This window comes from Microtus pennsylvanicus, chromosome 6 (genome assembly GCF_037038515.1).
Source record: "Microtus pennsylvanicus isolate mMicPen1 chromosome 6, mMicPen1.hap1, whole genome shotgun sequence".
In the NCBI taxonomy this organism is placed as follows: Eukaryota; Metazoa; Chordata; class Mammalia; order Rodentia; family Cricetidae; genus Microtus; species Microtus pennsylvanicus.
In genome coordinates, this window is record NC_134584.1 from 24,735,974 (window position 1) to 24,750,072 (window position 14,099).

At 45.0% G+C, this 14,099-nt stretch overlaps 1 protein-coding gene across 2 annotated transcripts in view; it reads right to left on the bottom strand.

Moving 5' to 3' along the window:
* The window catches only part of Drosha (drosha ribonuclease III), a 109,969-nt gene that overhangs the window by 75,267 nt on the left and 20,603 nt on the right, over nt 1-14,099 (bottom strand). For both annotated transcript variants that reach the window (XM_075975849.1, XM_075975848.1), the window contains exons 11-12: nt 7,412-7,498; nt 4,822-4,908 (exon numbers count right to left, since the gene is read on the bottom strand). In XM_075975849.1, coding sequence (XP_075831964.1) covers nt 4,822-4,908; nt 7,412-7,498 — 174 coding nt within the window. The remainder of the gene's footprint in view (nt 1-4,821; nt 4,909-7,411; nt 7,499-14,099) is intronic.

The following is a 14,099-nucleotide window of genomic DNA, read 5'->3' on the forward strand; positions in this document are numbered from 1 at the left end:
AGAGAGAATAGGCCGCGTGGTAACTGCAACTAAAGAGGAGCAAATGGAAAAGCGTGGGCGGTGCAGCCAACAGTTGGGTTGCTTTGCTACATCAGCAGGAAGCCAGGCACACCTCACCTCTATACTGCCAGTACTTGGGAGGTACAGGCAGGATAGCTGAGGACAGCCTAGTCTAGACAATTGGTTCTAGGTCAGCCAAAGAAATAGAAAGAATCTGCTCAAAAATATTGAGGGAGAAAAAGGCAAAACAAGGGTACACAAAAACATCCAGGTGAGGAGGGCAGGTACTGGAACACAGAGAAAAGGGACCTGTGAAGTTACCTAGTTCTTCAGAAAGCACAGTGCACACAGAGAGAAGCCAGATGCTGCTAGGGAGAAAAGAACACAGCCAGAGGGCCAGGCTACAGTCTAGTATACCCACCCAGGTACCAAATAAGGAAAAACTGGAAGTAGAGACAAGTTTTAAACACAGTTAGGGGATATTCTGACCATTCTGTCATGAGAGGAAAGAACTGAGACCAACTACAGCATCCCTGGGCTTGTATCACCAGGGAGACCACAATGGCACCGAAGCAAATGCAGAAATCCATAACACTGCCCTCCTGAGTAACTCAAACCCAACATGAAGAGACGATGAAGAGTTAGGACTCACAAAGGTTGCGTGTCTGTCCTGGCTGGTTTTATGTCAACTACAAGTTAGAGTCATTTGGGAAGAAGGTCTCTGAATTGAGAAAACACCTCCATAAGATTTGCCTCCAGGCAAGTCTATAGTGTAATTTCTTGACTGGTTGACATGGAGGGTGCAGGTAACTGTGGGTGGTGTTGCCCCTGGGCTGGCGGTCCTCTAAAAGGCAGGCTCCACAAACCACAAGGAGGAACTCAATAACCAGGGATCGTTCGTGGCCTCTGCATCAGTTCCTGCCCTAGTTTCTGCTCTCCCTGACTTCTCTGGATGATGGGCTACAAGCGGCAAAGTCAAACCAATCCTATCCTTCTCAACTTGGTTTTGGTCATGTGTTTTCCACAGCAACAGAAACCCTAATTGAGGCACTACCCAAGGGGACATACCAGGGCATGCGCCAACAATCAAATCAGAGGGTAGGGCAAAGCTACTCATGTCAGCTGTTAAATCTCATGAGAGGGAAGCAGAAAGAAAATGTGGGTGGTGGTGTTGAATCATCCGGCAAGAGTGAATGCACAGAGGAGGGAAATAATGAGAGCTCTGGGAGTATACAGAGGGCGACAGAGGAAAAGGAGGAGAGAGACCTTCCCTCCTCCTAGCTGTGTGGAAGGACAGAACGATGCAAACAGAACTGTCTCCACCTCCTTGCAGCAGAACTCACGGGCACTCCTCAGGACACGCTTCGGGCTTCCATCCACACCACTGGAAGCTTCTGAGAGGGACACGGCTGGGAAAGGCGCCCCTCACACTGGCTCACAGCCTTAGACTGGAAGAGAACTTGTCCTCTCTCACCAAAAACCAGCACTTCAGAGGTCACCAGAGCGGCTGCCATCAACCCACAAACTGACACAAATGCCCAGCACTCCCTAAATCCTAAGTACGCAGTGCTGCCATGCTGATACTAATCCCTAACCCATAATAGCACAACTAATTCATTAATACCCGCAAATCTGTATATTCAATACTTTTTCTAATGAGTGAATGACCGGATGGGTCATCAGTGATCAGCGAAAAGGAACCTGACCAAGTTCTCGCTCAGAGAATGATCACAGGGCTTTCCTGGGCACGAGATCATTGTGTGACACTGTGCAATCAATGCACCTTTTGCACTGTCAAAGCCCCAAGCATCAGGTATCATAAGGAACCACAAGCGTACTGCATGACAGGATAAAACCATCCAGGAGTGCTACACACTTGGCCAACAAAGCTTTCAATCCACTTCAATTAGAGACCTTAAGATTCCCTTCCAGAGCTAGCTCTGGTCAAGAGTCCACATGACTGTCACCTCTAGGCCCTTCCTGCTGATGGGCTCGTTCTAAGAAATGAGCCAGGTCAGTAATGCAGTTTAAGAACCTTATAGGAGTCTGCTTTAAATTCAAGAGATCTTTGACGGTTCTAGCTCTGTGAACTTTAGAATCTTCAACTCAAAATTCAATTTCTATTGTCAACATCACTCACAGAAATGACAGGGCTCGTCATTATGAACAAAAGTTCTCAAGTTTTTTTAAGAAATTCAGTATTTATATAAAATAAATGTTGAGGTCAGGGATTTTCTTGTTTGTTTTTGGTTTAATCTCTTCGAACACAACAAAAACTGACTAGTTTAGTAAAACTGCCTCTCAGTGCCAAACTTTATGCAGGGAAACTTTTTAAAAATTATCTTTTTAAAAAAAAATCACATTTCCTACTCACTTGTGCCATGAAACCTGCTGTAGAGAGGCAAATATGTATTTCAAGGCCGATCTGTACCATATAGCATATAGTATGCTGTCTCACAGAAAAACAAAAACAAAATAAAAATTCTATTTTTAAATCTAAGTCAGAGGCTGAAGGATGGCTCAGCAGTTAACAGCACTTGTTGATCCCAATGAAGACCTGAGAGCTATCCTCAGCACCCATGTCAGGCGGGTCACAACCTCTTGTAACTCCGTCTCCAGGTGATCTGATGTGTCTAGTGTCCATGGGCACCTGCACTCCCATGCACACAGACACACATATACACAAAATAAAAATTAAAAATACATCTTTCTTTTGAAAAAAAAAAGTCTGACTTAAACTAAAATCCCAAGCTATCATTAATAAAGCTCAAGGAATTGCCAGTCCAGTGTAAATGTAAAAAAAAAAAAAAAAAAAAAAAAAAAAGAGTGAAAATATTCAAATTCATCTGTCTGACATCTTTCCCAAAATGAGAGGTGCCAATATTTATTATGCACCAATTACCATGCTAAACACTTGCCATGCACCAGTGCATTCATCCTTCACAAAAACGGGTAACCTGATGCAATTAGTACCCCATCCACAGACGACAAGACCAGTGTACAGTAGTGTCAGGCCAGAGTCAGCAAGGGGACTTCACTCCAGATCTCAAACTGCTGTCTACAAAGCCACACTGTTTGCCTTCCCCATGCAGGTGACCCTGAAGTCAAGGTGAGAACTAGATGAGCACCAGGGAATTAAGAAGTGAGGTGACAGATACGCTGAAGTAACTTCCTGCAGCAGGACCGGCATTTGCAGGTGGACGTTAGAGGACTACAGAACGTCTGAAGACCATTACAACCTCAGACTAAAATGTGGGGAGCAAAGAAGATGACAGACACAGAAGCACAGCCAAGAAACAATGGAAATTCTAACAATTTCTAGTATTTTACATATGAAAGTAAAAGGGGAGAAAAGGGGGGACGAGGTCTAAATGGGAGAGCATCAATAAATAAGAGTGATGGGAAGACAAAATATTGCCTATTTCCTGCTGTTAAAAACCCGGGTTCAGACACAGAGACGGAGATGTGTGTGTGGCGTGAAGGCAGGAGGCTATCTGAGGAAAGAGACGAAGAGTGGGAGCAGAGAGGAAGGAGAGGGTGGCGGGGACAAACGTACGAGTGTGACAACATATGTGTGTGAAAATGCCCTCATATAACCATCTCCTGAAAGAACACTCTCCAATAAAACCAGGTATGACTGTGTATGCCTGCACCCTTGTGCAGACTGAGGCAGGAGGACTCTGAGTTCAAAATCCTTGAGCTATACAAGCTCCAGGCCAGAGTGGGCTACCTAGTGAGTTTTTCTCTCAAAAATCCATAAAGTTAAAAACAATTCCCTTACGGTTAGGACATATCGTAGAATAAGGAAAAGCTGGGGTTTTTTTTGTTTGTTTGTTTTGTTTTTTAATTCTACCTGCCTTTATTTTTTTTAGGCTTATCTTCTTTTTTTATTTTTTATTTATTTTTTTTATTGAAAAAAAAATTTTCCGCCTCCTCCCAGCCTCCCATTTCCCTCCCCCTCCTCCCTTGGGATGTTCACCTTCCTAGGAAAAGCTGTTTTAAGTTAGCATCACTACCTAGAATCCCATTTACTCAGTAAAGTAAAAAGGAATGACAGATAGAAGCAAGGTAAGATCAAGATTTGAAGCTCAGCCTCCGATGGTAAAATCCATCTTCAAAGTAAACAGTACAAAGATGACTTTCCAACTGCAGACAGGCAACACGCCGAAATCTAGCTCGCTATGTCCTTCAGGACCCACGGCCCAGGTAAAGCTGCATGCTCTTCCCAGCACTGCTATAGCAGCTCACTGTTCCACATGATGAGCAGCTGGGCAACTTCCAAGGCTGCCAACTTCAAAACAGGACAACTGTGATGCCCAGATACCCAGCATCCATTTGGACTGATTCCCAGAAGAGCATCCCTAATACCCAGAAGTATCGAGAATCCTGTGTGAGACCAAGTCACTGAACACAAGCAGAAAGCAAGCGAGGTCACTCCAGACTTAGTGTCCTGAACAAGCCCTGCTTCTCTTCCCTTTGCTCAGAGACATACATTAGCTTCTCCTTAAAACTTCCCCTTTCCTTTGAAGAACAATCAACCCAAAAATAGCTCATCACTCACTCCATAGTTTATCCTCCTTTTTCCAAGTTTCACACTCTCAAAATGTTATTCTAACACGTTTACTTAGACCATTTACTGTAGCCCAAACCTGTGACTCATTAGCAGACAGAGTCCCACCTGACACTGCTGCAGCCGCCCTGAAGCTCACACAGGTGGGATGAAGAGTGAGGGTTATGGACACAAAGATTTGGGGGAAGGAAAGATAAAGGGAAGGCAGGAAGTGCAAGGAAGGAAAAAGGAGCCAACTGGCACATACTTACATTAGTCAGGGGGGCATGTGCAAACATAGAAAATCCTTCAAAGATATACTCATGATCATCATATTCTATAACTGTTGGCCTGTCGGTCTGAAAGTAAAGAACACAAAACAGGATTTAATCATAGCATCTGCATGTGCAGCAATGCACCCAGGCACAAAGGAACTCAAGGAAGAAACAAATGCAACTCTGTAGACTCAACATATTTTCCAATATCAGGAAACACACACTAAACATTAATTTTAAGTGGAATCCTCTGGTTTCATGAAATTCTCTAATTTCAGATGTAGTATGTATGTGTATATACATACATACACACACACATACTTCAGATGTAGTAAATATATAGTATATTTCATACTATATATTTAAATAACCAATGATGCTTATTATGGATACCATAAAGAAAATTAAAGGCTCTATATAACTTTATTTCCTAAAAATTAATTTTCTTTAATCCCATAACACAACCAGTTCTACTTTACTGAACTGTATTTCTGAACAAATAGACTGACCGACCCCACAATAGGGAGGATTCTGAGGGCCTCGAAGTGCTGGAAGCTCAACCCCACAGCTGCATCCCCACCCTACCCAAGGAGAAGACAATCCACCAAGCACTGCAGTAGAGTAGGTACCAAGCAATGTCAAAACCTTCAATTACCTAAAAACAGGATCTGTAATTACATGGTATAAACACCAATCTCACTATAAGAGACTCTCTTCCTTGTATGTCATTCTTAATAGCCAGCCCTTTGGATATTAAATGCCAAATGTAGAGCAAATTATAAAGATTGGTAGCTTAAAAGCTACTTCTTACCTAGGTACTAGACATCATAGTTTCACAAATTGTGTGTGTGTGTGTGTGTGTGTGTGTGTGTGTACGGGGAGGAACTAAAGATTATCCATATACACATCATTCCTTTTGTCAATATCACTGTCACTTTCTAGCTGAGTGACTCAAGAAGACTACATTAAATATAATGAGACAATTCTGATGAAACAAGCAATAATAATGAAGGGTACGACCACTCTTAAGACAAGGCCACAGGCCTACCATATAAACCAGCAATCTCAATCCTCAGAAGACATCAAAAATACATGCATACAAATACTCTTTGATTGAAATGTAAAAACATGTAATTATATTACTTCCCTGTCATCTCCAAGCCCTCACACATCCAATTCTATTTTATGTGCATGTCTATACACCATTTGCATGCTTAGTGCTCACAGAAGCTAAAAAAGGAATCAAATCCTCGGGAACTGGAGTTACAGGTAGTTGTGAGCTGCCATTGGGTCTTGGAGTAGCAAGTGCCCTAGACTGCTGAGCCGTGTCTTAGTCCACACAAATACTACTGTCAGCACTATTCACAATAGCAAGCGTGGAGACAACCCAAAGTCTATCAGCTTAATGAATGAACAAATGAAACACGCCATAGCTATACAACACACACGCACTTCATAGGGGTATAGTATTTGGCCATAAAAAGACTAAAGGATGTAAGCTGCACAGCTCTGTGGCAGAGTGCCTGCCTTGGATACAAGAGATTCTAGGTGGAATAAAAGAAAAAAAGAGAAAGGGGAGTGAAGTACTGATACATGTCACAACACAGGCAAATCTTTAAACTCCTACTCTACGTAAACAAGAAAAAGACAGAAAAAGCAGCTACCATATGACCTCTATGAAAAGTCTAGGCCAGGCAAGTCCACAGACACACACCACCTAAAGAATATAAAGTTTCTTTTAGGATAACAAAAATGTTCTAAAGTTAGATGGTTTTACGCATTTGTACTTATGCCGAACATCATGAATTACACAATTTAAATGGGTAAAGTTGATGACACAGAAGTATAGCTAAATAAGTTATTAAAATATGTAACTATGAATACTTCTGTAATCAAGACGTCTCAACAGAATTAGCAAATTTCATACTGTAAGAAGCAATGTGGCCCAGCACAGCATACAGACATGAACATTGACTCCCTGTCTTCTAAAAACCACCATACTGCTTAGTACCTGAGCAAATCACCTAGCCTCATCTATGAAACATGAATTAATGTCCCAAATGGGTAGTATGGATAATATATACACAGTTATTATGAAAATTAATTAGCTATGCTAACCACTTAGAATGTAGCACATGTGCATAAGTATACCATATTATCACACTGACATACTTACTATACATTGAACGCTCTGATTCAGTCACAGGGCCATAAGCTGCCCACTGACTTTTAAAACTCGGAAATGCCCTACTTCACACTGCCACTCATTACTCCAATAGCAGTTTCATGATTCACTGGCTCTATAAATTTGGTTATTGCATGGTACCAATACAAACACAAAAGAAATAATAAAATGGTGGGAGAAGAAAGCTGAAACATCACAATAAAGCCAAATTTTATCTGCATAGTGATTTTAAAATAAAAATGACGTAAGAACTGAATCAGAGTCTAGTGTGACGGCTCAGGCCATAATCCCAGCACTTTGGAAATGAGGCAGGAGAAACGTCTAAAGTGAGAGGCCAGCCTTGGCTACACAGCTAAGCTCCAGGCCATCCCAGGCTGCAGTGTGACTTCATCAGCAACTTACTAAAAAGTTGGTGGGCGGGGAGACGGTGATCCGGTAGTGGAAAAGACGGCCAGCGTTGTTCGTCATGGGACGGCAGGGCTTGATTGCCTGGGTGAACAAAATGAAAGTTTTACAAATTAAGTAGAAAATAACTTTCTTTTAAAATAGATTACACTGTCAGTTTCATGTCTGACACCTGCTTCTATGTGTGCCACTCACAGACTATTCGCTTTGCTATGCATGAACTAACTGAACAAAAAGACATGGCCAATCACCGGTTCTCAACCTTCCTAATATGTACTATTGTAGTGAGGACCACACTGACCTGCGATTTGGTGCTCAGTGACACCAGAAGTGTCTGTAGGCTCTATGTCCCCCAAATACATGACCTCAGTGAATGGGTATCTGCCATCAGTTGGGTACCTGGGAGACATGGCTAGACCCCCGGGACACACAGCTGGACCTGTTATTGGTATGATATGGTTCTATTCAATACAAGTAGATATGTAAGTGCTGTCAGCATCCAGGAGGGTTTGGAAGGACTCATGAGGCTTGCCATCCAGAAACAATTTGGGAGCCACATTTGGCATAACTACCAGTAGAGACTGGTCTACTCACTGTGTAAGCTGCTGCACTTCAGAAGGGTCAGAGCCTACAAAGGCCCTGTATAGTAGTACAAAGTAGATGGACTGCTGGTGTGAGTTCCTTGCCCTTTCCAGGGTAGTCAGGCCCTGAGGAGCCTACTTATCTCTAAAAGCTGTGCCGTCAGCTCCATGGGATCTTTAGCCCATGCAAAACATCTGATCAACTGATGAGGGTTTCCCAAGCTGCTCCAGTCCCGCATCCCATGGAGAAAACACTTGCAAACATAAACATCCCTTGGGACACGCCTGAAGGCCTTACTAGTCCTCTCCCCTTCCTCACTGCTCAATGTGAAGAGGCTCGTGCCAGAGTGTAGTAGGGACCAGGCCACCAACAGCTGCCACAGCAGAGTACAGGAGCGTGTGATGCCCCGCCAGAGTAAGCCTTGTTTGACAGTAACCACATGAGTAGTCTGCTACCAACTGTTGTGCTTCTTGGCCTGGGAATTACAGACTACATTTTCTGGGTACAAACATAAGGCTCCCACGCCAGGGGCCTACCTCTATGTGGGCTCAGTGGTGTCTGGGTGAAAGCTTTTACATCTGAGTCAATTATGTATGTGGTAGCTGCCTCCTTAACCATATCCTAAGAGGTGAATAACAACATCTCACTCAGCATGAACACTCCGCAGATCACAGGGCTCCTGATCAGTCAGGCAGAGTAAAGCAACTCTGAGAGGCGCCGGGGAGACCAAAGCATTCTCTCAGTTATGTCTGTACCAAAAGGATGCAGTCTGCCACCTATCCTGCAAGGGCATACACACATTACACGTATGCTCAGCCGGAACAGCTGCTCGTGGCACGGGGAGTACTGCAGCAACAGCCCCTGGCAGGCATTGCAGGGGGCAGCACTCTCCACTGAATGCCATGCTCTCAGCAGGAGAGATTATGGGTGAGGTGTAGTGATCCCGTGGGCTCTACCGAGTCCATCAGCAGGTACTCATCTAGATCCCCCCTGACATACAGTGCATGTACTCTCTGCGGATAAGCTTTTCCTTAGCCCTCTTGTGTAGCGGCATCATGATGCCAAGACCTTTCAGAACCAGCCACACTCGTACACAGCAGGGACTGGGGACAAACCATCTGGCTGTCGGCTCTGCAAACTGGGAACACACTTCCTACACATAGCATCCAGACCATCTTCCTGTCAATCCCCTGCCGAAGAGCAGGCCCAAAGTGGTCTTAAGAATCATTTTGCCATATTGCACCTGGTAGCAATTTCCACAGCAGAAACAGGAAGTACATGTAGCAAGCTGAAGCAGATCAAAAGGCAGCACAAAGTGACCAAACCAAGGGTGGAAATCCCTAACTTCCTAATCCTATCCAGTCACTACTCACTCTCTACTTCTCCACAGAAATTAGTGTGATGGCTCACTTGCTTATAAGAATCCCACCTTAGTCTCCAGCTACCATGCTCAGGACTCTAGGGCAGTCCCAGGAAATGAGCCCGAGGACTCTGGCTTCCCCACCAGCTGAGTTCATATCACGAACGAGTCTTAGGCACTGCCCAATGCTCAGGCAGTTTACCTTGGCAGCACTATCACAAAACACACAGCCAATGTGGGTTAGATACAGCCATGAGACAAATGACTGACTGACCAGAAGAGTCCCTACGTGAAACTGCTCTTGGAACTTGGGACATCCATCCTGTTTTCAGGTACCTGTGTTTAGCCTGAGGCAGGTGTTCCGTCATTAAGGGAATAGCTCTTTGAAATGACTGAGCAAAGGTTAAGAACTCACCAAGGCCAGCTGGCCTGGGTCTGGAAATGCCTGGGATAAAACCAGACTCTCTGAACATAGCGGACAATGAGGACTACTGAGAACTCAAGAACAATGGCAATGGGTTTCTGATCCTACTGCACGCACTGGCTTTGTGGGAGCCTAGGCAGTTTGGATGCTCACCTTACTAAACCTGGATGGAGGTGGGGGTTCCTTGGACTTCCCACAGGACAGGGAACCCTGATTGCTTTTCGGGCTGGGGGAGACTTAATTGGGGGAGGGGGAGGGAAATGGGAGGCGGTGGCGGGGAAGAGACAGAAATCTTTAATAAATAAATAAATTAAAAAAAAAAAAAAAAGAAAGCTGCAGTGGTGCTGGGGAAAACCCAGACCTGAGTGGCATCACTCCAACCCTGCACCTGAGACACCTTAGCTCTGCTTCTAGGGAACCTAAGATGCAGCGGATGGTATCAGGAGGAAACAAGCTGAGGAAATAAGAACAAAGACAGCACTTTAGAGCTGAAACACTCCCACACCAGAGAGTCCCTCACTGGTGCTAAGTGCAGTACAAATGATCCCTGGCATCAGGGGGCCAGACATGGAGAGGCTACCATGCTGGAAGAGCTGATACAATACCGCACGGATTTAGGACTATAAAAGAAATGAGGTCTACAAGAGGAAGGGCCATGGATTTTACAAACAGATGGCAAGGGTTAAATACCATGTGCTCACCATGGTCTCAGTTCCCGGTCTGCCATGAACTCACCTGGAGGGCTCATGAAATCTCAGCAAGCTCTCCCGGTGGCAGCTTGTGGGGCTGTAAGTGTACAGTCCCAACAAGTTCCAGGTGAAGCTGCTACTAATCTTGAGACTTCGCTGAGAGAACTGCTCTAGAGACACGTGACGGCAGAGGAGGAGAAAGGTGAGTGCCACAGGGCTTCTTGAAGATCCAAAGGGAACTTCCCCTCACTTACAGTGAGACTTCAGAAAAAGCGACAAGTCAGAGCTGACCTGTGAAACAGCCATAATTCAAGGACAATTGACAGCCAAACAAGGTAGGCCTGTTAGGGCAAGGTCAGGGCCCTCTGGACCTGACTCTGCAGAGATGGCACATCCCTCCCTGCTTAGACCAATCACTCCCTTATACCAGAAGACAGTGGAAGATCCTATCAGACAGCAGTGTCCGCCATACCTCAGCCCACATACAGTACCCAATCAGTCAGCCTCCTTGCCAACAGACCTACAATAAAAGTTAGTTCACAGCATGACCCAGTTGTACAGGTGTCTGGAGGAAAAACTTACTTCCCAAAGGAGCTATAAGATATAGGCAGCATGTTCCAGCAGGGAGTCTGCATAGGGCCAGATGGGAAGAGTGCTTCAGGTTAAGGAAGAGTTTGTTGACTTGGGAGAACTCGGGTGGAAAACCACCAAGAGATACTGGAGTTTCTTTCCTCCAAGGGTGGGTCTAAGATGCAATGGTGCATCTAAGTGATGCTGAAAATCCAGATGTGCCCAACCGAATGGCAAAGAAAAGAAGAGGGCATGCTGGGATGGAAACAGTACTTACAACTAGGACTATGTAGAAAATCCCCAAAGGACACACAAAACAAATGTGCTAGGGCCGAGTATTGCATCACCAAGTTCAATGGTGGTCTCCTCTGTGATAGAACAGACCACAGGACCAGTAGTTGGAGTCTGTCAAGAACAACAGGGATGACGGAATCTGGAAACTAAGCCAATAGAAGCCACGTCACATAATCATCATCATGACTAGTAAAGTCAGAGCGCCAGCCAAGGGGGTCTGCACCATGAAAACAGTTAACAGAACATGTTGTTGCTGGGTACAAAATAACGAGCAACCAACGAGAGTACTGCGCAGTTCGTACAAGCAGAAGAATTCAAGGAGAGCCAAGAGGCTAAAGGCAAACACTCCACTGAATAGTCATACTACCTCCTGACCAGTTCCAAGATTCATCAAGATTTTTGAGATTAAAATCCACTGGCTGGAAAAGCAATCAGATTCCAGAAGAAAAGATCCTGCACACTGCAAAGACTACAACTGGTGATGAGTACGCTATCTATCCTTCCTCAACAGGTCCCATGGCTATTTCCTTGAGAGTCTGTACAAAGTGGCAAGGGGACAGCCAGACAGTTCAGTGAGTACTGGACACAGTAACCAAATAATCGATACCATAGAGATGGATGTGTTATCCTCGCACCCTGTACGAGTAGACAATATGATGGAATGCTGGCCACATCGCTTTAGTACCTCTACCTCAGATATACCCAGCAGTCATTTCCCTGGCTGGTGACTGCTCACTGGAACTGACATAACTTGGCATATGAAACAGTTTCCCCACATCTGGTCCCAAGGTGAAAGAAGAGCATAACAGCATGACCAGGCAAATTACTCAAGTACCAAAAATGATCCTGCATTAAAAGACAATGGAGATCTGTGCCATGCTTAAGGCGCACCAAGGTGCTAGCACTGTTGAATTCACCAGTGTAGCCCGTAAAGGATCCTGGAGGGTGACAGTAGGCTATCATGTCTCTCCCAAGCAGCAGCTCTGATGGCAGCTGCTGTGCCAAGTACTGTAGCTCAATAAGACATTAACCAAACTCCATGGCAACTCATTCAGTCAACACATCTGTCTCCATCACAGTCAGAAACGAGGGTTGGAATTTCTCACAACTTCTCTCTGTATTACCCAATATTCTTAATTTCCACCTCAATATTCATAAGGGTCCCAAATGTCCAGACGTACTACAGATCAACCTCCTCCGTTATCTCTGTGAAATTATGTTACTCAAGCTAGAAACTTTAATAAAGATATATGTGCTACAGAGGATCAGAAAAAACCCACAAAGTTCAAGGACCTGCCACAGCCAAAACTATTAGCAAGTCCAGTTATCTATGAACCACCACGACATCATCTCCAAACTAAAAGATAAGAGTACCATCCACTTCCTACAGTGAAGAAAGAAGCAGAACATCCAGAAGTTCTTTACAGGTTCTTAGGACAGCCAAAACCACCCAACAAGAGAGGAGCTCTGGCCAATTATACAGTGACTCAAAAGGCTACAGTATCACGTGGGGACACAGACACCTTAGCAAGCCTAGACCAACAACTGAGCAGATCCTACAGCAAGGTCGGGAAAAGGTGCCAAGAGGAATTCATGGGAGACCGCACTGGAGAATCACAAGACTGGTCCCTGGACCTAGGCCAGGCCATCTTAAGTAAGGAATGACATGCCTTGGGGGGATGTGGGCAGTGGTGGGGTAAATGTAGTTAGTGTACCTGATTAGTATGGAAGGCCTAGCTTTAGGATGACACCAAATCAATGTGTCCAGACCTGCCTGTCATAAACTGGATTCTGTCAATCCCAACAAGCAATTAGGCTGAGTGGCACAGGCAACAATCCATCGCAAAGGAAGGTGGCACATTCAGAATCAAACACACAATAGGATCAAGGGACAGACAGGCTGTCTGGCAGAGGGCCCAGATCCCCACTGGCTTCAACACTGTAGCATCAGCCGACGGCTGAGGATATAATGATGAAGATGGGGGAGCTCAGGCCTGGCTTACAATCCGGTTAATTTAGAAGGTGGATGCAAACAAAAGCAAGGTGTACTACAGTCTCGCTCTGGGATGACTCTGAGGGACAACAATGGGGGAACTCTCTCCAGTGAACAGTTCTAGCAATGCCCCATCAGGTACCCTGAATGGGAAAGGAAGTACCCTGATGTTGTCCACAAGGAAAAAGACCAAAACATCAAGAATGAAAAGGTCTTGGGAGAGACTTGGAACTGGGCTAACGGGAGGGGCTTAATGATGTCTTCATTGGTGTGGTGACCATCAGACAGCAGCTATATGGCACCAAACAACTCAAAATGACTAGGACAATCATGTCTGTCCCCACACCATCCCAGAGTTGACAGGGTGGGCACATGACTGGAACGACCACAGTAATAAGAGAAGGAAGCTTTAGATGAACCCAACAGCAAAGGCCGCACTTAACAAGAGACAAGCCAGCTAACCTTATGCTAGTGAGCATCTATCCAAACAGCTAGTCACCACTGGTGCCACTCCTGGAGACCAACCTACCATGAGTAGCAATTGACTACCTAGGCCCATTGTATCTGTACAAGAGCAAACAAGTAGAATATAGGCCACAGGCATCCAGCTGATAGCACTGCCCACTTGGGCTCCCATCCTGAAAAGGCCTACTGCCTAGCTATAGGGAATGCAGTCAGCATGCAGGCTACAGCTATTGGTCCAGAGGCTGGCTCTTGTGAGGTCTCCCAGCTACAAAGCCCCCTCTCCCATGGTTATGTGCTTACTAAAAACG